The sequence below is a fragment of the Gorilla gorilla genome, chromosome 11 (genome assembly GCF_029281585.2).
Source record: "Gorilla gorilla gorilla isolate KB3781 chromosome 11, NHGRI_mGorGor1-v2.1_pri, whole genome shotgun sequence".
In the NCBI taxonomy this organism is placed as follows: domain Eukaryota; kingdom Metazoa; phylum Chordata; class Mammalia; order Primates; family Hominidae; genus Gorilla; species Gorilla gorilla.
Window position 1 is genome coordinate 68074371 of NC_073235.2, and position 25930 is coordinate 68100300.

Here is a 25930-nt window from a genome sequence, read left to right on the forward strand (position 1 = left end):
TCAGATGAGACGTTGGACTTCGACTTTTGGGTTAATGCTGGAATGAGCTAAGACCTTAGAGGGGCCGTTGGAAAGCCATGATTGTGTTTTGAAATGTGAGGACATGAGATTTGGGAGGGGTCACAGGCAGAATGATTGTTTGGCTCTATCCCCACCCAAATCTCATCTTGAATTGTAGTTCCCATAATCCCCACATGACATGGGAGGGATGTGATGGGGTAATTGAATCATGGGGACAGTTACCCTCATGCTGTTCTCCTGACAGTGAGTTCTCACGAGTTCTCTAATGGTTTTATAAGGGGCTTTTCCCCTTTTTCTTGGAACTTCTCTCTTCTGCCATGTGAAGAAGAATGTGTTTGCTTCCCCTTCTGCCATGATTGTAAGTTTCTTGAGGCCTTCCCAGCCATGTGTAACTGTGAGTCAATTAAACCTCTTTTCTTTATAAATTACCCAGTCTTGGATGTTTCTTCATAGCAGCATGAGAACAGACTAATAAAATTCCTAAATTTTACTAGGAATTACACCAGGAAAGGTCAAAGAAGAGACTTTTGACTAGGAATTCAGTGCTGGTTTATGTGACTATCTAGGGCTGGTATGTGACCACATCCAAGAAAGAGCCATGTTTATGAATGAAGAGGCTAAAAAGCATACTAAATTACACAAGTGATCCTCAATTTTGAGTGTGTTGCAAAATCACCCAATTTGGGGCTTCATAAAGTAAAGAGTGCTGGGCCCTACTTCCTGGGAATTTCTGATTTGTAGATCTGGGATGGGAGCTGAGAATTTGCATTTCTAACCATCTCACTCCCAGGTAATGCTACTGCTGCTCATTCAGGTAGCACACTTTGCAAAATACTGACTTAGACCTCCCTTGGAGAGTTGGCCCAGCTCGGAGAATCTGAACACGCTGCTTGCTCTGTGATCTGCACAGAAAAGAAGTGATTTCAGAGATTTCCAAGAGCAGTACAGAGATAATATAACTAAGGGGGTCTCAGAATAGTGTTAAGGGTCTTGCTTCCCCTTGATTTATAGGATTGACTATACTCTGGCGGAAAAAGGAGACAATGTCTTCAATTCCTCAGGTGTGAGTTAGAATCAACTGAAATAAATTAAGTGGAATATAGAATGCATGGAATTGCCTTATTAATAAAGATTGGACATCCCTAATCTGAAAATCTGAAATCTAAAATGTTCTAAAATTCAAAACTTTTTGAGCACCTATATGATGCCACAAGTGAAAATTTTCATACCTGATCTTATCTGATGGGTCACAGTCAAAACAGAGTCAAAACTTTGTTTTGTTCACAAAATTATCAAAGATACTCTAGGAAATTGCCTTCAGGTTATATGAATAAGATATACATAAATGAATTTTGTCTTTAGACTTGGGTACCATCCCCAAGGTACCTCATTATGTAGATGCAAACATTTCAAAATCCAAAAAAAATTCAAAGTTCAGAACGCTTCTTATCTCAACCATTTTGGATAATGGATATTTAACCTTTCAGTTAAATACTGTACTTTCAGTTAAGTTAATGTAATTTAGCAATGTAAGATCACATACATGTATCTAAGATAATTTATAAAATGTTTATACCCTAAAATATCTTTCCTTCTGCAAAGAAAGTTTGTGCTCCTTACTTGACTGTGCCAGTTCATGGTAAAATGGAGAAGGTGGAGAAAGGTCAGCCCAGGGAAAGGGGAAAGTCCATTAACCCAAGATAAATTATTTAGAAGAAACCATATCCATTCTCTACCCATAGGCCTTTCAATTCAATTATTGCTATCTTCCAGGTAAATAGCCTTAGGAAATTTCTGAAAAAGTGGCCAGGGCTTCAGTAAGCAGGTAGCATGGGGATGCATGTCACCCATTGCAATACTGAAATGGAAACTACCTAAAATTTAGAACTGTTTTTATATGCTTCATTGTGCTCAGCTAATTAGGTTTCTTGAATTTTAGAACTTGAGTACAAAGGTTGTGCATACTTTTTTGTGTTCCAGCTGAATTTCATATAATGTTGTAATCAAGGACTTCAGGAGACATTGGCATTATTTTTCTTTACAGATTTTCTTGGACTCAGGTGGATTTTCTCAATTTGCCAATAAAAAGGAATAATGATATTACATTAAAATGAACTATGTCTCAAAATATAAAAACCTTTTGGTAATCAAATGGTTAAATACTCATATTTAATTTAATCTTATTTTTGTTAATTTGAAAATAGAAAAAAAAATCTGCTAAAGATCGTTTCAAGGGAAAGCTATAGCTCAGCTCATGTATAAAAAGCCACATAAAAATGACTCTAGAGACCTTGGCTACACGTTCAGCGGTCAAATATTTCAATGCTCTGTTGCTCTCGTTCCTGTTACAGGTACATGTGACAGCACTGCAGCTATGAGTGGAATTTTAAAGAGGAAGTTTGAAGAAGTTGACGGCTCCTCACCCTGCTCCTCTGTGAGGGAATCAGATGATGAAGTTTCCAGCAGTGAAAGTGCTGACAGTGGGGACAGTGTCAATCCATCCACTTCTAGTCATTTTACCCGTGAGTACTGAAATCAGAACCGAAGTCAATTGTCTGGTTCTACAGCAAAACTAATTGTGTCATTTTTATTTTTACCTTTCATGCTAGCTATATATATTTTCCCATCAACCAAATACAAAGAACATTACCCAAAAATGAAATATTTTTCAGGTGACTCAGTAGATTCCTTTATTTAGAATACTTTTTTGCAGTGGATTATTTGATTGTGTTAATTAACTAATTTAATTTAAAGATCACATTACATTATTAATACTTTCCCAAGTAAACACCTAGTACTCTGGGAATAGATGAGGGAATACAAAGAATAAATCCAGTTTCAAAAAAAAAGTATCCTTTCATAATTGAAATGATGTTCTGGGAGAAAACATTTTAAAAGGCATTATTAAGGAATGGAGAGTCTAGATTATGATGAGAAGGAGTTTAGGCAGCCAGGGATTAAGAAGAAATGTGAAGGCAGCAAGTCTCTCCCAAATGTGCAAGTGTGTACAGTCTAATGGCTCTTTCCTAGTAATTCCTCTGGTCCCTCTTCTCCAGTATTTAAAGCCCAACAAGAAAAATAAAAATCAATGCTTTATTTATTGTATTTTTAAGGTTTTTTTTGAGATGGAGTCTCGCTCTGTCGCCCAGGCTGGAGTGCAGTGGCATGAACTTGGCTCACTGCAACCCCCTCCTCCCAAGTTCAAGTGATTCTCCTGTCTCAGCCTCCAGAGTAGCTGGGACTGCAGGTGCATGTCACCACACCAAACTAATTATTTTATTTTATTTTATTTTATTTTTTGTATTTTTTTGTATTTTTAGTATAGATGGCGTTTCACCATATTGGTCAGGCTGATCTCAAAGTCCTGACCTCAGGTGATCCACCACTTCAGCCTCCCAAAGTGCTGGGATTACAGGCATGAGCCACTGCATCCAGCCTATGCTTTCTTTTTGATTTTTTTTTTTTTTTTGCCACATTGTAATGTCAGCCCTTCTGTCAGACAAGATAAAGGGAGGTTTGAAGGACTGATAAGAAAAATTCTTAAGGTAATGTAATCTATAGTCTAAAGGAAACTGACTAGCAATAGTTAAATAATCTTTTTAAAATTTATGTTCCTTAAACAAGAAGATTTTAATATGTCTTAGCATCATAACAGATAACTGGTCTTGGTTTTTTACTTTCCAATTAGTTAATGTTATTAATATATGATTCTATAACAAAGAATTTACTTTGGCAATGTAGCAACTCAAACAACTAAATGATTTCAACATATTTTTAAGAGGTAATAAGGAACTCAATAGCTGTTGAACATGAAATAAATATAGTAAAATCAATAGCATTCCATTAAGCAAGCACAACTAATTAGACAATATGATGAAAAGATGATTATAATTATTATAGCAGAAAAATTTATAAAATATTCAGGGATAAAGTTATTGTGTGATGTAGGTGGTCTACAAATACATTTACACATATCATGATGGTATGAAATGAGCTTGTGCTTTTGACTCAGAAGAAGAGATGTATTTATGTTTTGGGTCTTAATACTAGTAGTGATAATAACATCATTATCTCACAGGGTATTGCAAAGATCAAACAGAGCAAGTGAGTTAATACACATGAGAAAACGTTGTAAAATGTCAAGTACTAGGCACGTGTTAAATTAAAAATTATGATCATAGCTTACATTTATTGGATACAGACTATGCTCCAATAGCTTTATAGACATTATCCATACTCCTTACAGCAATTCTGAAAGTAAGTAGTACTACCTCCAATTTACAAAGGAAACAACTGAGGCTCAGAGAGGCTAAGCATCTGGCAAAAGATCACACAGGAGTTGAGCCTAGATATATATACATGTCCTACCACATAGCCTCTACCTTTTGCATGGTCTTATTCTGCCCCTTAATTATATAACATTGGACATATCTTTAAAATGTTATTTCTCGTGAGTTATAAAGGAAGACTTAATTAGTGAAGAGGCAGATTATGTTTCTGGATATAAAGGTCTGGATATTAATGGTTTCAACATTAATTTCTAAATATAAGAGTAAAACCAAAACAAAATCTTCAACTGGCATTTCTAGGGTGCCCAGGCATTTCTAATGTGCCCTATCTAGGAATGCATAGAAAATCCCAACATGTTATATATGAAAATTTTATATATAAGAAGAAAACATTATAAGATAATGAGAAAGGGAAAGACTATTTAAGAAATGGTTATGGTCTTAGGAAATTTGAAAAAGAAGTGATTTAGACTCATGTCTCACAACATATGCCAAAATACCAGATAGATTACATGGATAATTTTTTTTAATAATGAGGAAAGTTACATTTTGCCAGACGTTTAGTAGAATCACTATATGAACTTTGATATGAGAAGAAGAAATAATCACATTGAAAAATACTTAATATATTTAATGATGTAAAAGTATTAAACTTATTTGCTATTTAAAAAAAGCCCAAAGTAAAACAGTTTATATTGGAAAAAATATTTACATTATTTTCTGGATAGAGTATAGCAAAAGTACATGTAATTTCTTGAGATAAACACGAAGACACGCATCTCCAAAGAAAATCCACATAGTAGGAAATATAATTAACAAATGTTTTAAAGCATTTAACAACAATAGTAACAAAGAGGCAGATTAAAAAATGCTAATGAGATTTCATTAGTATGAAATCACAGAGATTTCATCCCTTGAAATCGGTACTCATTTCTCCAATAAAAAATACTAATACCTAAGTGCTGGTGAAGGTTGCAGTACAAATTGTAGGCACACACATTGCTATTAATGGCAGTGATATTTAGAAAGCACTTCGGAAATACAAGAGCCATAAAAGCATTCATAAGTCTCTACTTCAGAGAATTTATCTGAAGAGAGAAACATTAAAAACAAGGTGAAAACTATATAAATGAAAATATTTGTGGTTGATAGTAGTCCCAAAAAAGAGGGGTTGGGGAGGAGAGAGAGAAAGGTAACCTAAGAGTGAGGAAATGATCCATTAAGTTACGGTAACTCATTCAATTAATTTATTTTCATGATAGTTATGAAGACCTTTTGGCAATATGTACAATGTTTGTGAAATAATGATAAGTAAGAAAAGCAGAAGACAATATTTTATCTATACTGTCAGGCAAAGTCTAAGTCTGTACATGCACAAAGGTAAAGAATGGTAAGTTGTCCTAAAAATTGGAAACAATTTGATTTGTTGAGGAATTAAAATTATGGATGAATTTTTATATTTATTAATTTTTATTTCTGTTAATTTTATATGTATTCTCACAACAAGGTGTCCAACTTAAACTGCTAAAAATTATAACTGTAGTTTATCTTGTGTTTATGTTTGCAAAACAGCAGATTGAAATGGCCTGGTGAGCTAAGGTATATATTAGTCAGCAAATATAGACTTTGTTATAAGTTATGTTCAGCCAAGATTATTTGTTTCATTGAAGAAAGTAGACTTATTTTACGATGTCTAAGAAGTCATTGAAGTGTTTCAGCACATCATTTAATATCAGTGGTAGTGGCAATGGTTAGTTTACTAACATGCTGTTTTAGCTTTGTATTAAATATAATCTGGCAGAGGTTTTTCTTGCTTTTTAAAAATAATTAAAGAAATGATTTAATAAAAAGTGCCCTTTTAATTTAATAGTGCTTTTTTCACTATATTCACATTATGAAGAGAGACATAAAGTGGGAAAAAATAGTAAAGACTCAAAAGACAAAATTTCTGCCTGGAATATTTGTTGTAGAAAAGGTCTGAGAGGTTGGGCACAGTGGCTCATGACTATAATCCCAGCACTTTGGGAGGGTGAGGCAGGAGGATTGCTTGAGCCCAGGCATTTGAGACCACCATGGGTCTCAAATCCCCATCTCTAAAAAAATTAGAAAGAAAAATAGCCAAGTATGGTGGTGCATGCCTGTGGTCCTAGCTACTTGGGAGAATCACTTGAGCCCAGGAGGTTGAGGCTGCAGTGAGCCATGATTGCACCACTGCACTCAAGCCTGGGTGACAGAGCAAGACCCTGTCTCAAAGCAAAACAAAAATAAAAAACAAAAAGAAAGAAAGAAAGAAAGAGAGAGAGAGAGAGAGAGAGAAAGAAAGAAAGAAAGAAAGAAAAGAAAAGAAAAGAAAAAAGAAAGACGAAAGAAATTAAAGATCTGAGGTTTGTTTGTTTGTTTGTTTGTTTGTTTGTTTGTTTTGAGACAGTGTCTCACTGTCACCCAGGTAGCTGGGACCACAGGTGCACACCACTGCACCAGGCCAATTCTTGTATTTTTTTGTAGAGATGGGGTTTCATCATGTAGCCCAGACTGGTCTCAAACTACTGGGCTCTGACAATGCCCCTGCCTCTGCCTCCCAAAGTGTCAGGATTACAGGCAAGAGCCACCGTGCCCATCCTGTGATCTAAGCATTTTAGCCAGTGTGAGAGGAGTAGCTAAAAGAGTTTCTTGTTTCTAGAAATGTATTTCAGATTATTTGCTAGTCCAAAAATTGATATACAAATTTTTAGGACATTTATTATTTATTATGCTGTCTAGATTAAGGTATGGGCTTCTCTGCAATGGTTTTGTTGGATGTGAATCAATGGTCATAAACTTTCAGAAATATTATTATTGATAAATCCTATTTCTTTAATTTTTTTTTACTTAAAATGATTACTTGTCTTATAGTAAAGAAGGATTTTTGAAGACTATCAAATTTGTGTAGCATTAACAAACAATTTAATTTCACATTGGGATTCTTTTTTTTATTATACTTTAAGTTTTGGGGTACATGTGCACAATGTGCAGGTTAGTTACATATGTATACATGTGCCATGCTGGTGTGCTGCACCCATTAACTCGTCATTTAGCATTAGGTATATCTCCTAAAGCTATCCCTCCCCCCTCCCCCCACCCCACAACAGTCCCCAGAGTGTGATGTTCCTCTTCCTGTGTCCACGTGTTCTCATTGTTCAGTTCCCACCTATGAGTGAGAATATGCAGTGTTTGGTTTTTTGTTCTTGCGATAGTTTACTGAGAATGATGATTTCTAATTTCATCCATGTCCCTACAAAGGACATTAACTCATCATTTTTTATGGCTGCATAGTATTCCATGGTGTATATGTGCCACATTTTCTTAATCCAGTCTATCATTGTTGGACATTTGGGTTGGTTCCAAGTCTTTGCTATTGTGAATAGTGCCGCAATAAACGTACGTGTGCATGTGTCTTTATAGCAGCATGATTTATAGTCCTTTGGGTACATACCCAGTAATGAGATGGCTGGGTCAAATGGTATTTCTAGTTCTAGATCCCTGAGGAATTGCCACACTGACCTCCACAATGGTTGAACTAGTTTACAGTCCCACCAACAGTGTAAAAGTGTTCCTATTTCTCCACATCTTCTCCAACACCTGTTGTTTCCTGACTTTTTAATGATTGCCATTCTAACTGGTGTGAGATGGTATCTCATTGTGATTTTGATTTGCATTTCTCTGATGGCCAGTGATGGTGAGCATTTTTTCATGTGTTTTTTGGCTGCATAAATGTCTTCTTTTGAGAAGTGTCTGTTCATGTCCTTCAGTGTGGTTGCCCTTATTTAAATCTCACTCATCATGGGCTAATCTTTCAAATTTAAAATATCTCATGTACCCAGTGTTTTATAAGCACTAACATATTGTGTAACATAACATTTTGTTGTCATTACAAATACAGAAATTGATAAGATTGTTTGGTATGTGTCAACAGCTATGGTAGTAGAAAATTCCATGCTATTGTAAGCTTTCTGTTAAAATATCCAATTTGTAGCACACCACTTTATGGTAATAAAAGCTTCAAAATATAAATCAATAAGGTCATTATGGCTTTTTCCTTGGACTTCTGAATTTTGCTAGGCAACAAGCATACTTACCAGTCATCAACCAAGGTCATATCTTGTACTTCCCTTGAGATAGAAACAGCAGAGTCTGTATTGCTGTGAAACGCTTTGTTTCATCAAATCCCTATGGCTCTATAGCCAATCAGCCTGCACTTGAGCACTGTCAAGAGGAGAGCTACAGAGAAACTAGAGAGGAATGATTTTTTTTCTGCCCTCTCAAGGTTCCTGGCACTTCACATAAGTAATGAGAAGCTATGTGCTGAGCCATAGTCCCAAAAGGAACACATTATGTCTCTTGAAACAGAGTGTTTCTACAAATAAATGTATAGTATTTAAGAAGTGAAAATATCAGGAAGTAAAAGGATACACATTCTAAATTGCACATGAATGCAAGCAGTGGATGTCCTACAATAGAATTAAGATTTTTTTAATTTATGAAACACTTTCAACATTCTTGAGTTCATTTAATAGCCAAAAAGTGTTGTGTGATTAGGAGCCAATTATCATGCCCTTTTATAAAAGTAGAAATTAACATTCATAAATGTACTTATACTTTACCCAAGAGCTAAGATACAATCTGTTTGCTTCCTTCCTTCCTTCCTTCCTTCCTTGTCTCCCTCCCTCCCTCTCTCCTTCCCTCCCTCCCTTTTCTCTCTAAATACACAAGGCATAAATATGCCATCATGTGCACCCAAAGTCAGTCTTTCCCCAGTGTGATTTCCCTACTACTGGCTCCACATTTCATAATGGGATTAGACATAAAGAATCAATAGAAAACAGATTTGACATTAAACTTTATTAGAAGTATGACTGGAACATGCCTGTTCTCTTTACTAAGCAGTTAAAATGCATTGAAGATTTAGATTTAATTTCAACAAACATGGTATCTTATGTTACAGGCTCTGAGCTAGGATCTTTCAAACCTGTCGAAGTGATATATTCCAAACAGTAAATACAACTTGGCGATACAGTGATATATTATGTCTACCCAGCATTGCAGTATTAGTTTGAGAACTAACTTTAGCAAAGACATATGTCGCAATCTACCCCGACTCAATGCTTTTGTAAACAATGGAGGAGTGTTCAGGCCAAGCTGAACACAAGAGTTTTAGAAGAAGTCTTTGCTTAAGCAGGAGGTAGGACATCATGACGCTCAAAAGATCCTTTCTAGCCTGTAATAATATGCTTATAAGAAACAGGATCCAAAATAGGCATCATAAGTTAGAGTCAAGGCCAAGCAGGAAAGGAAGCAGCATAGATAAAGGTGCCTCTGAAAATCTACTATTAAATTAAGAGGTTCCCAGACTCTTCACACCCACTTATGCCTGGAAAACAACCAATTAGCTTTGGCTTGGGGGACACAATCTGGGACCAGCTGCAGATCATATGTAGAAACATGCAGATCATAAATAGGTCATGTTCAGACATGGACCAGTTGAATCATTAGGTGTTTATTGTTGGAGATAAAGGAGTTAACTAAATTATGAGTGGAGGAAGATATTTATGAGCTAGTAGTCCTCTGGAAAATAGTCACTTGGATATGCAATAAGGCCTGTTGTCTGATACAATAGAATTGTTATCAGATCATCTGTCTGCAAAATTGTGGACTCCAGTAATTATAAATCAGAAATAGTTAACCACTGCTACTTCTTCTGGTCTTACTGAGACCATCCTTCAAACAGAAATATCTTTTTTTCTCCCAATTTCTGACTAAGTTCTATACCTGCTACAAGGTTCATATCAAATATTTCTTTCTCCGTGAAAACTTCACCAAGTCTCTCATTTGACATATCCTCTTCGCCGTCTCCTCAGAATCTCCTGATGTTTCTTTAGTTTTTTATTTTTTTTAATTTTTTTTGAGACAGAGTCTCGCTGTCGCCCAGGCTGGAGTGCAGTGGCGCGATCTCGGCTCACTGCAGGCTCTGCCCCACGGGGTTCACGCCATTCTCCTGCCTCAGCCTCCCAAGTAGCTGGGACTACAGGCGCCTGCCACCGTGCCCGGCTAATTTTTTGTATTTTTGGTACAGACGGGGCTTCACCGTGTTAGCCGGGATGGTCTTGATCTCCTGACCTCATGATCCGCCCGCCTCGGCCTCCCAAAGTGCTGGGATTACAGGCGTGAGCCACCGCGCCCGGCCTGAATCTCCTGATGTTTCACATTCACAAACTTTGGCCATGGTTTTCCTTCTTCTTTCCATCCTAGTATTTTCCATCAAACTGAGTGATGTCAGTAACTGTGTGATGGCTCATAGAACTGATCAGCTTTGTGTTTCCTTGAGCACTCTGACCTGGATTCCTTACTTCAATTCCATTCATGTCTTTTACCACCACTCCATTTAGCACCTAATGTCTGCAACCTCACCCACAAGACGTTTGCAAACCAGACCAATTCTCCTTCTGAAATACTCAATTCCAGTATTACAAATTCAGATCATAACCTCTTTTCCTTCCACTTTCTTCCTCTCCTCATCCACCTTTTTTTTTAACCTCATCTCTTGTTTTCCCCAGTGTAGCACTCACCGCTTGTCTTTATATAAGTTTCCATGCCACACCAATTGCTCCATTATTTCAGTATTTTATTTTATTTAAAGGTCAGGACTCTTCACCACTTTCCTGCCATGTTCTTCACTCTATATCCATTTTTTATTCAAAACACTTGAAAACTTTTTAAAAAGTTTTGGAGAAAATGACAAAACTGTGTTTTCAAACTCAGCTACTCGTTAATGCCACACAAGCATCCCACCAGGTAGATTTTCTGGCCATCTCAAAGCACACAATGTTCATGTCTCCTCCAATCACTTTTCCCTCACCTCCTATTTCATGTACAGCAGAGCTTGCTTTCTCATCGTCTTGCACCCTTCATTCATATTTGTTATTACCCACATGTCTTTACCCTAATAGGCAGGGCTCTCAAAATGAGTTTTGAAGGAATTAATGTAAGCTTATTAAAAGCAGGAATGTATGCTTATCATCTGATCAGTACATGATAAGTATTTATATCAACGAATGAATGAATGGACATTTATTAGGTATTTGAAATTTACCATTCACTGCACTAGTATTAGGAGGTGGAAATATAAAAGTAAACGAGACATGATCCAGTTTCTGCAGAAACTCACAATCTAACAGTATTTTAGCATTTCTCTAACACTGTATTCTATTTTACATTGGAATTATTTATGCACACATCTTATCTTTTCTTGGGATTTATAGAACTTAACTGTGTATACTTCTTGCTACCTGGTGCTGGTTCAATTACTGTTAAATGCTTAATAACATTTAGCTTTGTAAAGGCTTGTCTTCTTTAGTACAACTAAGCCTTATAAAGTGAAAAAAAAAAGGATGCATTTATTAGAAGACTTCACAATGGCACAAACATTAGTGGAAATAAATACCAATTTACAAGCTAACTGTAATTTATAATTTTGATGAGTGTCATTGTGATATATCAGGATCCTGATTTATTACTTATCATATCTGAATACATGTAATGATGAACTGTGCTTTAAATAGTGTCTCACTATAATTATGCATTCTTAACATGTACCTTTCTGGTTTCATTTGCTTATATATAGCTTTACCAGGCAGAAACATCACTGTTTAATTGGATGCTGTGCAGCTATTTATGCAGGAGCTGTATAACACACTTGAGGGAGTCTGAGTTGTTTTCACCTTCACCATCCTTTGAATTGGCTAGGAAAAAAGGGCATTACTAAGTCAGGTCACTAACATCATATAAATACAGTTCATTTAGTTCTTGTTTGATTTGTTTTAAATTCAGGATCAGGACCTCACATTTAGCCTTAAAAATAGTAACATTTGATTTAGCTCTTTATTTCAGCCTACTGAGATTTTTAAAAATTATTTCTGTCTTCTTATATATTTGCTTTTTCTCCCACAGTCACGTCTTATATAAATGTATCTGAAATCTGTCTACTTATCCCCATTTGTTTTGTACCATATCACCATCCTCTTTCTCCTGGACTGCTGCAAGAAAGGGCCTTCCAGACGCCCTCTCTGCTTCCTCTCTTGTTCAAGCCTCAGCCTCTTCTCTATGCTGGCATCTTTCAATCATTTTCAATTCATCAATCACTTTCAATTGAACTCATTACTGTGGCTTCCAGAATCCTGTACTCCCTTCCTATGCTTGAGCCTTCACTCTCCTGCCTTCTCTCCATCTCCAAACTCCAGCCACATTGATCTTTACTCAGTTCTTTGAACATGACAAATTTCCTTACCCTAAAATTCTGCTTGGAACAATGTTCCCATGACTGACTCCTCATATTTCAGGTTTCAGCTTAAATACCATTTCTTTAGTATAGCCATCCCTGGTCACCTCCATCTAAAGTATGTAGGCCCAGAGTCCTCATCTCTTAGAGAAATACATGAAAGTTTTGACAGAAAAAAAAAGATAGATATATTGAAGCTGCTTTCAAATAACCCAGAAAAATAGAGTGATAGATGAAATGAGACTGAAAAAATATTGAAGCTTGGGGCTTACTATTCTACTGTTTACATTCATATATAATTAAAGTTTTCCACAATACATTTTAAAAATATAGATGCATATGATTGCCATTGTGCTACAGCCTGGATGACAATGAGAATATGTCTCTAAATACATAAAAATTAAAAAAATTTATAGGTCCAACTTATCCTAAAATTTTCTGAAAGAGCCAGAGAATATGGCCAAGTATATTATAGTATATATTGTATGGCCAAGTACATTCAAAATTATTCTTCTGAAAAAGAATAAGGAAGAGGTGAGGAGTATGCTTAGCCTAACAGATCTCAATACTTGAAAAGCTGAAATAGTTTAAAACCCATGGAATTAGCTCAAGAGTCTGCGCATGGAACAAATAGGGAGCATAGAATCAGAACCACATTTAAATGGCAACATGGTATGTGACAGAGGAGACATTGCAAATGAGTTGAGAAGTAAGAGTCTGTTCCAGTAAATGGCTTTTTAACAAAAAAGATAAAATTAGATCCCTACCTCATGCCACATATGAAAATAAATTCCCAATGAACTAAAAATCTAAATATTTTTTTAAATTATAAAATATACAGAAAAAATATAGGAAAATATATGTATGTCAGAATAACAACTGTAGCATGAACTGTGAAAATTATTATATATTTGGGTACATTAAAATAAAACTGAATATATAACCAAATACCCCACCAAGAAAGTGAAAAGACAAGCTACAGACTAAAAGGAGATATTTGTAAATCATTAACTGACGAGGAATTAGTATTTGAATATAAAAGAACTGCAAAAATAAGGAAGAGCTAATGCAGCAAAAAAAAAAAAAAAAAAAAAAAAATAGACATAGAACCTGAGCAGATAATACACAGAAAAAAGGCTAACACAATTATGAACAGCTGTGTAACTCTATTAGGAACCAGGGAAATTAAAATTGAAAGAAGACATCATTTCACGTATGTCATATCATCAGATTAGCAAAATTTTAAGGGTTTGAAAATACCATGTATTGACAAGCATGTGCTGAAGGAGGAACTCTCCTAACACTGGCATGAGTGTCAGGTGATTGCATTACTAAGGAAACCCAGTAGTGAAAAGTGAAAACATGGAATAATTGTCCATTTGAATAGGATTGCATAAGGTGCAGTTGGTTCATATTATGATAAATTGGAAAATAAGTTGAATTGAATAGCCAGATGTACATGTATATGCAGTTAAGTGAAATATACAAGTTTTAAAACTCTACAGTATGATAGTATTTACGTAATTAAAACACACACACACACACACAGAGAGTGGCACCATTTTTTATGGAAGTAAAAATATAACATACGAAGGGATAATACACAAAAATGTGAGGCTTAGAACCTGTAGGGATGAAGAGTAGAATGGATGGGAGTGCCTTAGCTACACTCTCTTAACTTTTTTTTATATATTAAGAAAACCAATCTGAAATAAATATAGCAAAATATTAGCGTCCATAAATATGAGTATTAAGCACGTGTTATTTTCTAGAAGCTTGAAATAGTTTATAGTTTTTAAATATGTCTTATATATATACACCTTTCAATTGGGATGAAAGTCCGTAGATTACCTTACCACCCCTTCGCGCCATTGTTTTATCTTTCAGTAACTCCCCCCTTTTTTTCCTTCATAGGACATATCACAATTTGCAACTATTTTATAGTATACTGGTTTTCTTTTGTATATCTGTCTTATTTTGTATTCCTATTAGGAAAGGGCAGAAGAACCTTGTAGCACCATATTAGAAACTTCCAGGCCAAACTTGGCCATCAATTAGAACTAAATTTTAGCAAATCCATTCAGAGCATTCATGGTGTTCACAGTGATAACCAAGTGACACTGTCACATATTTTCTTGAGATCCTTTCATACATATTTATTACCAAGTCTTAAAAGTAGGGACCCATATCTTCCCCAGGTGTTCAGCTCCAGTCCCCACAGTGACATTTAGAAAAATCACCCATGGAAATTGCTTCTGTGCTATAAATACACTATCACTGTCACACTGTATATACAGTTATATGTTCCACATAACATTCTTCTCCTGAGGTATTAAAACAGAATATTATTTCTTTAGTTGATCATCAGTAAAGTAGTTGTCTTGTGTTTGGGAACCATTGTGAAAGAAAAATATGTAGGTTTGCTCTGATGTTTCTTTCCCTAGTGCATCAGTTGAACTTGTGAGAATGGACTTCACTGCAAACTCATTCCATTTGTTGTAACTGAAAAAGCCACAGCCAAGGAGCCAGAATATTCTCACTCTAGGTTTAGTTCTGTTACAGTTTACTCTGACTTTGGTTAAATCATTTAACCTGTTTCTTCTTTCGCAAAATGTGAGAATAGATTGGGCTTCAAAGTATTATAATTTGCATCAGATTCTAGTAATCCCTCTTCCCTCCAAATATAGTATGCCACCGATAGTCCCTTTTGCTGGAGTTATTTATAGTGTTATATTTGATGACATCTTTGTGTTTTCAAAGTTTATGCTTGTGTGCTATTATTTACCCATGTATATATATATTATATATATACACATAAGTTTAATAGAATATTTTATTATGGCTTGTAGATCCCACAAAAATGAAAATCGTGAATTATTTTATTGGATTTTGTTTGGGGGCTGGCTTAATTAAACAGATAATGCACTCAAAGTATCGTACATTAGAACTGTGGAAAAGACAGTTTAAAAACTAGATCTTAGTAAAAATAGGAAATGATGGTTGGAAAAGGGAGTTGTATGTGTATGTTGTTTCACTGACAGTGAAAAAAATTTGTGTACTTAATGATTTTTAACAACTATCTTCAAAGCTGCCTTTCACTGGCATAAGTAAATGTTAACTTTGGAACCGTTCATGAACACAGAGGAATATTCTAACTGGAATTTTTAAAAGAAAGTAACAAAAGAATTAAGAGCTGGAAGGAATGATTTACCTGGAACATTTTTAAAAACAGATAGTCATCTGATATCACGAAATGTTATTTATAAACCTTAATATCTACATTTGTCTCATGTATGTGCTAATTGTGGTGAGCTTAACCCTACTTGTTAACAGAATATGCAGGCATATAGACAGTATATTTTAAAAGGCTTTACCTGTCTTAAAATATCTTCTACCATATGACTGAAATTCCCACCATTAATGTGATCCCTTTGGGATGGTTCCTTTGTGATGACTATTAAAATCCCCATATAGATAGCAGTCTGGTAGTTAAAAATGTAAAAAAAATTTAAAAAAAAAAGTGCCTGGCCAGGTGCGGTGGCTCACGCCTGTAATCCCAGCACTTTGGGAGGCCGAGGAGGGCAGATCACGAGGTCAGGAGATCCAGACCATCCTGGCTAACACAGTGAAACCCCGTCGCTACTAAAAATACAAAAAAAAAAAAAATTAGCTGGGCGTGGTGGCAGGCGCCTGTAGTCCCAGCTACTTAGGAGGCTGAGGCAGGAGAATGGCGTGAACCTGGGAGGCGGAGCTTGCAGCGAGCTGAGATGGCGCCACTGCACTCCAGCCTGGGCGACAGAGCAAGACTCCGTCTCAAGAAACAAAAAAAAAGTAGTGTCTGGAGTCAGATTACCTAAATTCTCATAAAAGATGTTCTACTTAGAGGCCAGGCGCAGTGGCTCACGCCTGTAATCTCAGCACTTTGGGAGGCCGAGGCAGGAGGATCACGAGGTCAGGAGATCGAGACCATCCTGGCTAACATGGTGAAACCCCGTCTCTACTAAAAAAATACAAAAAATTAGCTGGGCACGGTGGCGGGCGCCTGTAGTCCCAGCTACTCGGGAGGCTGAGGCAGGAGAATGGCGTGAACTCGGGAGGTGGAGCTGGCAATGGGCCGAGAGGGCGCCACTGCACTCCAGCCTGGGCGACAGAGTGAGACTCCGTCTAAAAAAAGAAAAAAAAAAAAAAAAAAAGGCAAGTAATGTAATATCCCCCACCTTTGGTTTTCTTATCTATAAATACTGATAAAAAAAAAAAAGTACACTGTCTGCCTTATAAGCTAAAATGAGTGAATACAGGCAAAATGCTTTACATTTTACTTTACATTTACTAAGCACCCAGAAAATGTTAACTATGATGACAATTATGATGATGATGATATTGATATTTTCAAGGAGGGACATCATACATTTTATTAATAGTTATTCAGAAATTCTAACTAAACAGGGAGTAGGTCTCCAGACAAAAGAGACATGTGACAGTTATGCTTTTGGAAGAGTGGGAGAGAAGCCTGGAAAAGATCGAGATGAAAGATGCAAATATTAATATCTTTAGATGCAGGCAGATCATGTAACTATGAGAAGCAGCCAGGTGTATGACAAGAGGGATGAATCACAGCCGCTATGGAAGTAAGAGTTCCCAGTATTTATTCTTCCTATTCTTGCTGGCATTAGTCCTAAAATATCATGAGTCGAGAATAATAATCACAGCAGTAATAATTGGCATTTATCGAACTTTCATTAAACATTCAATGGGAGGGACTGCACTGACATTTTATATGCATTATCTTACTTACTTAGCGCCATCTATGAGGCATCTGAAGCTTGGAAAGATTTTAAGTAGCTGCCTTTTTATGCAGCCAGTAAGCAGTCAGGCGAGCATTTGATTCTACGTTAGTCTGACTGTGGGGTCTTGTGCTTTAATATCATTATATTGTATTGTTTCCCACAATGAGTGTTGAAAACAGCATAATCAATCTTTCTTAATCTAGCATCTTTTCCAAATTTCTGCAAACATAACATTTTGCATCCAACTCAGAAAATATAGTAAGGTGTACTGCTAATTAATAAAACAGCACATAGACTCCATTTTAAATTAGATAAGCTCTACAAATATTAGACAGTCTGGGTTCAAACACCCTGTATTTGCTTACTAATTCTTTTATGCGTAAAACTTTTTGTACTGGCATCATGCATCTTTCTCTTCTGATGCCATGGCTAATAGTCAGAACTTTGGCCTCTTGGTTTTTTCTGAAACTGAACCACCTCAGTCTTCATTTGTATTTATTTATTTGAGTGGTATTTTCATTTCCTTTGAGTAAAATGAGAAAGGAAGAAGAGTTGCTGACACTGTCATGACTGAAGGGGTAAGAATGGGCATTGTGGCACCTCTCAGCCAGGGCTGCTTCCTTACAGGAAGTGCTTCAGAGCTGCGGAGATGGGAGTGATTTAGCAGCTGCCTCCCCCTTGATTGACCGCATCAGGCTTTAAAAATATCAATGGATTCATTAGCATCAACCCTTTGCAGAACTCTCTTGAAGACTATCTTAATGGAAACATGTGAGAGCTTTTATGAGTGCACTCCAAGATATGATTTATGGGAAATAGTCGCAACAAGTGTTTGCTTGAAGTCTGTTGGAGTCTTTCCTCTGAACTCTAGGCACTATCAGAACATCAATAAAGCGTGAATTTTGAGTAAAGACCAAGGCAGATAAATAAGTATTGGCGTTAGTATTTCTGGAAATTTTTCTGGAACATTTATCAAGGACAATTTGCTAGAAGAAATGGATAGTAACCTGATGCTTAAAAGTTGAAGAGGGAGGGAGGGAGGGAGGAGGGAAGGAAGAGATAATGCATTTGACTAGATTGAAAATGTATATTTACATGCTCAGAATATGGGATTAGGAAAAGAAAAAGTATAGTAAGCAAGGGGAAGTATTGCAGAATGGAGATTTGTGCTTGGCTGAGGCATGTAGACAGCAAGCAAGTGAGGGATAAATGAGAACACTGAAGATGATAACTATGTGAGGCAACACAATTGTTAATTAGCTAGATTTAACCATTTCACGATATGTGTGTGTGTGTATATATATATATACATACATATACATATATATGTATATACTTTGAAGCATTATGTTGTACATGATAAATACACACAATGTTGTCTGTCAAATTAAAAAAATAAAAGAATAAAAATTATAAAACCAATTTCTACTGTACCAGATATCACCTCTTAGTTTCTAGTTACTTTTCATTTCAACCTCATGATAAGGGTGGGTTTCCTTTCCAGTGGTAAAAAAAAATGTGAGCTTTAAAAATGATGCTTACTCTTACACTTTACATAAATTAACATATTTTAGTTCTCACTGCAATTCTGTGAAATAGGTTCTATTTTTAATCTTAATTTTACAGATGATGAAACTGGAATGTCAAGAAGTTCAATAACTTTCCAAAGGATCTTACTGTTAGTAAAGTTGTGAAGCCAGATTCAAACCCAGACCAGTCTCAGTTCAGTGTTTGAACTCTTAATATAATGCCTGTCTGTAGACGCTTCAAAGTTTCTACTTAATTATATATAATTCTTAATCTAACTTGATTTTAACATATGCGGAATTCTCCATGGGTGTAGTTAATTTTCCAAGTATAAAATAAAATCTTTGTAATTTACTTAAAGTCTTTATCGTATAGCTTTATTTATAGTGCCCCAAAAGTAAAAACATTTATAATTTAACACATTTGCTCTTGCCTTTATCTTTTTTTCTATAAAAGTTACCTTTACATTGTCTAGGTAATATTTACAAAACCACAAGATGCTTGCAAAAGTACTAAATGCTTTTTGCTATATACAAAGATGTTCTTTGAAACGTTATTTTTGTTGCATTCTTGGAAGTCAATTAATTCTCTAATTTTCAAAATTGTATTATGTCTATAGTAACAAAATTGATTACCTTATAATTTCTGAATAATAAACTATGCATGTGTAAAGCAGTGTGCAAAAGAGTACTATATGACCTGCATTAATTTTACTAACATTTGGGGAAAAGTATCAGTTATAACCACCTAAATCAACATACAAATATCAGTAGTGTGTCTATACTTAAGTAATGAACTAGAAATGATCATTTCTTTGTGTTGTGAACATTCAAAATCCTCTCTTGTAGCTTTCTGAAAATATACACTAAATTATTGTTAGCCATTTTCACCCTACAGGGGCCACAGAACGCTAGAATTTATTTCTCCCACCTAGCTATAACTTTTTATCTATTCATCAACGTCTTCCTGTCCTCCCCCTTCCCCTACAATTCCCAGCCTCTAATAATCACAGTTCTACTCTCTACTTTTATTAGCCCAAATTTTTTTTAGCTCTCACATATAAATGAGAACATGAGTGGTATTTGTCTTCCTGTGTCTGACTTATTTTATTTAACATAATGTCCTCCAGGCTTATTCATGTGGCCATGAATGACAGGATTTTATTATTTCATGGGTGAATAGTATTCTATTGTGTATATATACCACATTTTCTTTATCCATTCATCTGTTGATGGACAATTAAGTTGATTCTATATACTGGCTATTGTGAATAGCACTGCAGTAAAGTTGGTATCTCTTCAATATACTGATTTCCTTTCTTTTGGATAAATATCCATTAGTGGGATTACTGGATCATGTGGTAGTTATATTTGCAGTTTTTTAAAAGATACCTCCATACTATATTCCATAATGGCTGTACTAATTTACGTTCTTACCAACAGTGTATTCGTGTCACCTTTTCTCCACATTTTTTGCAGCACTAGTTATTTTTTTGTCTTTTTTATGAAAGCCATTCTAGTTGGAGTGACATGATGTCTGATTGTGGTTTTGATTTGCATTTCTCTGATGATTAGTGATGCCGAGCATTTTTTTATAATACTTGTTGGCTATTTATATGTCTTCTTTAGAAAAATAACTATTCAGATCCTCTGACCATTTTTAATTGGATTGGTTTTTTGTTCTTGAGTTGTTTGAATTCCTCATATAGTCTGGATATTAGTCTCTTGTCAGATGAATAGTTTGAAAATATTTTCTTCACTCTGTTGATTGTTTCCTTTGTTGTGCACAAGCTTTTTATCCTGATATAGTCCCATGTATCTATTTTTGTTTCTGTTGCCTACATTTTTGAAGTCTTACCCATGAACTCTTTCCTTAGACCAATGAGATGAAAAATTTCCCCTGTGTTTTCTTCTGAGAGTTTTATGGTTTTGAGCCTTATGTTTAAGTCTTTAATTCATTTGGAATTGATTTTTGTATACAGTGAGAGATAGGGGTCTGGTTTACTTTTTCTGCATATAGATATTCAGTTCTCACCAAACCACTTATTGAAAAGACTTATCCTTCCCCCATTGTATGTTCTTGCCAGCTTTGTTGAAAACACGTTGGCTGTAAATGCATGGATTTCTATTTGGGTCTTCTGTTCTGTTCCAGTGGCCTATGTGTGTGTTTTGATGCCAGTACCACACTATTTTGGTTACTACAGCTTTGTAGTGGATTTCGAAGTCAGGTAGTGTGATGCCTCCAGCTTTGTTCTTTTTGCTGAGAATTGCTTTGGCTATTCAGGGTCTTTTGTAGTTCCATATGACTTTTAGAGTGTTTTTTTTTTATTCTGTGAAGAATGTCATTGGTGTTTGATAGAGATTGCGTAGATGTGTAAATTGCTTTGAGTAGTATGGTCGTTTTAACAATATGAATTCTTCCAATCTGTGAGCATGGATGTCTTACTATTTTTTGTGTCCTCTTCAATGTCTTTCATCAGACATTTCTTCAATGTCTTTTCATCACACCACTAAGGTTTGTAATGTTCATTGTAAGATCTTTCTTACAATGTGTTAGATTTATTCACAGGTTTTTTTTATTTGTAGCTGTTTTAAATTGATTTATTTATTTCTTTTTCAACTAGTTCATTATCAAAGTATAGAAACACTACTGATATTTGTATGCTGATTATGTATCCTGTGACTTTACTCTTAATTTATTTATCAGTTCTAACATCTTTTTGGTGGACTCTTCAGGTTTTTCTACATATAAAATCATGTCATCTGCAAAGAAGGACAATTTGACTTACTCTTCCAATTTGGATGCCCTTTATTTATTTCTCTTGCCCAATTGCTATGATCAAGACTTCTAGAACTATGTTGACTAAGAGTGGTGAAAGTGGGCATCCTTGTCTTTTTCCAGTTTTTAGAGTAAAGGCTTTCAGCTTTTCCCTATTCAGTATGATGTTAGCTGTGTGTTTGTCATATATGGCCTTTATTGTGTTGATCTATGTTCCTTCTGTATCTAATTTCTTGACAGTTTTTAATCATGAAGGATTGTAAGATTTTATCAAATGCTTTTTCTACATCTATTAAGATAATAACGTGGTTTTGGCCTTTATTTTGTTGATGAGTTGTAACACATGTATTGATTTGTGTGTGTTGATGTGTTTACATTTTCATTCATTTCAATAAAATTTTTTAAACTTCCATCTTTATTTCTTCACTGACCTAATAAATGGTTAGGAGCATGTTATTTAATGTGCATGTATTTTTATACTTTCTAAAGTTCTTCTTATTATTGATTTCTAGTTTCTTTTTCATTGTGGACTGAGAAGATACTTTACATGACTTTGATATTTTTCTATTTGTTAAGATTTGTTTCGTGGCCTAAAATATGGTCTATCCTGGAGAATATTCCATGTGCTGATGAAAAGAAATTGTATTCTTCAGCCATTGGATTTAATGATCTGTAAATGTCTCTTATTGTCATTTGGTCTATACTGAAGTTAAGTTCTATGTTTCTTTGTTGACTTTTGTCTAAATCATCTTTCCAATGCTGAAATGTGGTGGTGAAGTCCTATTATTGCTTTTGTGTCTCTCTTTAATAATATTTGCTGTATATATCTGAATGCTCCAGTGTTAGTTGCTATATATACTTAGAATAGTTATATCCTTTGCCGGGTGTGGTGGCTTACCCCTGTAATCCCAGCACTTTGGGAGGCCGAGTCGGGCAGATCACAAGACCAGGAGATCAAGACCATCCTGGCTAACATGGTGAAACCCCATCTCTACTAAAAATACAAAAAGTTAGCTGGGTGTGGTGGCGGGTGCTTGTAGTCCCAGATACTCAGGAGGTTGAGGCTGGAGAATGGTGTGAACCCGGGAGGCAGAGCTTGCAGTGAGCCAAGATTGCGCCACTGCACTCTAGCCTTGGTGACAGAGCAAGACTCCATCTAAAACAAAAAAAAAAGAATTATAAAAGAATTGTTATATCCTCTTGCTGAATCAATCCCTTAATTATTATATATAATGCTTTTGTCTCTTTTCATTTTATAACTTAAAATCTATTTTGTCTGATGTAATTATAGTTATTTCTGCATGCTTTTGTATTCTGTTTACATGGAATATCTTTTTTTCATCCCTTCACTTTTATTTATTTATTTTTTTTTGAGATAGGGTCTCTCTCTGTCACCCAGGCTAAAGTGCACTGGTGCAATCACAGCTCACTGCAGCATCGACCTCCTGGGTTCCTGAGAATCTGGCACTATAGGCACATACCACCATATCTGGCTAATGTTTGTGGGTTTTTTGTTTTTTTGTTTTTTTTACAGATTGGGTCTCACTATGTTGCCCATGCTGGTCTTGAACTCCTGGGCTCAAGTGATCCTCCTGCCTCAGCCTTCTGAGTCACTGGGATTACAGGCATGGGCCATCATGCCCAGCTTCCATCCCTTCACTGTTATTCTTTGTGTATCTTTACAGATGAAGTGAGTTTCTTGTGGGCAACATGTAATTGGGTTTTGTGTTTTTATCCATTCATCCAGTCTATATTTTTTAACTGAAAAATTTAAACTGTTTACATTTAAGGTTCTTATTTATAGGTGAGGACTTAATCCTATCATTTTGTAATTCAGTTTTTGATTGTTTTGTGTATACTTGGTTCCTTTCTTACTTTCTTATTGTACATATTTGTTTTTTGGTGGTTTTTCTGTCATGATAACATTTAATTTGTTTCTCATTTGTTTCTTTCTCATTTGTGTATCTGCTGTACCAGTACATTTTATACTTTTATGTATTTTTATGATGGTAGATATCATTTTTTACTTCCAGATGTTAGACTTCCTGAAGCATTTCCCGTAGGACCAGACTAATGGCAATTAATTCACTCAGGTTCACCTCTCTGGTAAATAATTTATTTCTCTTTCATTTTGAAGCATAGCTTTGCTGAGTTATTTTTAACTAACTTTTTATAAAAACACTTTGAATATATTATCCCCTTCTCTCCTGAACTGTAGATTTCTGCTCAGAAATCTGCTGTTAATGTGAGAGAGATTCCCTTATATATGAATTGATGCTTTTCTGTTACTGTTTTAAAAATTACCTGTCTTTGACTTTTGATGGTTTGACTATAATGTCTCTTGGAGAGAATCTTTTTGAATTAAATATATGTTGGATTGTTTCAGCTTCTTGTGTTTGGATGTCTAATATCTCTTCCAATATTTGGTCATTTGATGTTTTCCCACATTTTTCCATTCTTTAAATTTGTTTGTTTTTTGTTTTTTGGTCTGACTGGGTTATTTCAAAAGACCTATCTTCAAGTTTAGAAATTCTTACTTCTGCTTGAGCTAGCCTATTGTTGAAGCTCTCAGTTGTATTTCTTATTTTAATCATTGAATTCTTCAGATCAAGGATCAGTTTGGTTCCTTTTTACATCTAATACTCTTGAATTTCCCATTCAGATCATGAATGATTTTCTAATTTTTTTATTATCTATCTGTGTTCTCTTGTATCTCACTGAGTTTCTTTAAGACCATTATTTTGAATTACTTATCAGGCATTTCATGGGTTTCCTTTTCTGTGAGGTCTGTTGCTGGAGAATTACGGTTTTCATTTGGAAGTGTCATGTTTCCGTGCTTTTTCATGTTTCTGTGTCATTACATGATAGCTGCACATCTGGCATAATAATTGCTTCTTCCAGTTTTATGGAGGTAGCTTTCATATGGAAAGAATTTTTCTTGTAGATGCATCTATAGCGTAAATTGGATAGGGTACTTTAGTTTTGGTTTTGGGTGGGCATTGTAGTCTAGCGTCCATATGATTTCCTTGGCTGTAGTCAGTATCAGTAATGTCTACGTTCCTCGGTGGCTTAGGCAGCAGTTGTTTGTGGAGGCTGTGGTGAGGCTTTGCTGGAGACTGTGGTGCCAGGCAGGACAATCCTCAGGCCCCTAGGTGGCACATGTGTGGACACTGGCTGTGGTGATGATGGGCTGGGCAGGCTGGGCCTTGGATCCCTGGTTGGTGCATGCAGGCACTAGCAGTGGTTATAGCAACCCAGAAGGGCTGTGTTTCCTATCCCTAGGTGATACGCATATGCAGGTGTGTGGTGGTCCCACAACTGGAGGGGATGGTCATAGCAATGGTAGTCGCAGGCATGTGGCCTTCAGGCTCTGTTAGCCCATTCTTCAGCTCCCTACGTCCTGTGCGTGGCCCACATAATGTGCTTGACCAATTGTTCCTAGGGGTGTAGGGCACTGCATGGGCTTGGGTGCTGGAGATGCAGCTGAAGCACTGGGTCCAGCTGGTGTCACAATGCCATAGCACTCTGAGTGGATGTGGAGAGATGTTGGCAGGACCCCAAGGATGTCAACATGCAGCGGTTATTGGGCCCCAGGGCAGGGTGTAGTCTGAATGTTGGCTCTGCTTTTAAAATGGTGCCATGCTGCAGCGGCTTGAGTCCTGGGGAGTGGGTAGGACCAAGCATGAATTTCCTCTCTAGAACAATGTAGTAATGTGAACTACATGCAGCTGCCTGTACTTGGCTAGGGCCTGTGAGAAGCAAGAAGCTCTTCTGTAGCTAGGATTGCAGGTATCTGTGATGGGAATATGGTTTACTGAGGATCTCTCACTTACATTTTTCTTGCAGTGGGAACTCCATCCTGGCTTTGAGCCAGTCCTGGCTGGCTGCTTTGCTTCCCTCTCTGTGCTGCCATCTCAAGTTTCTGTACTTCAGAGGGTCCCTGTCACTTCCCTGCTGAATTCCAGTGTTCTCCCTTAGACACTGTATTTGAAACATGTTAGCTACAAACAGTTTTGGTTCTTCTCTGTGAAGCATGTTATCTTATTAACATAGCTGTCATTGTCATCAATATTTGCTAATACAGACTACCCAAATAGTACTGTCATTTAATTGGGCTCTATGCATTTCATAAAGTTGGGCACCCTTGCTATTGAGGAGCAATAGCAACAGAAAGATCATATGAACCAAAAGCTAAATAAATTGAACATTTACACATA

At 36.0% G+C, this 25930-nt stretch overlaps 1 protein-coding gene across 4 annotated transcripts in view; it reads left to right on the plus strand.

The window, feature by feature from the left end:
• CSRNP3 (cysteine and serine rich nuclear protein 3) overlaps positions 1 to 25930 on the plus strand; it is a 211980-nt gene that overhangs the window by 121460 nt on the left and 64590 nt on the right. For all 4 annotated transcript variants that reach the window (XM_063694953.1, XM_055380248.2, XM_063694954.1 and 1 more), the window contains one exon: positions 2373 to 2543. In XM_063694953.1, coding sequence (XP_063551023.1) covers positions 2396 to 2543 — 148 coding nt within the window. In that variant the 5' untranslated portion in view covers positions 2373 to 2395. The remainder of the gene's footprint in view (positions 1 to 2372; positions 2544 to 25930) is intronic.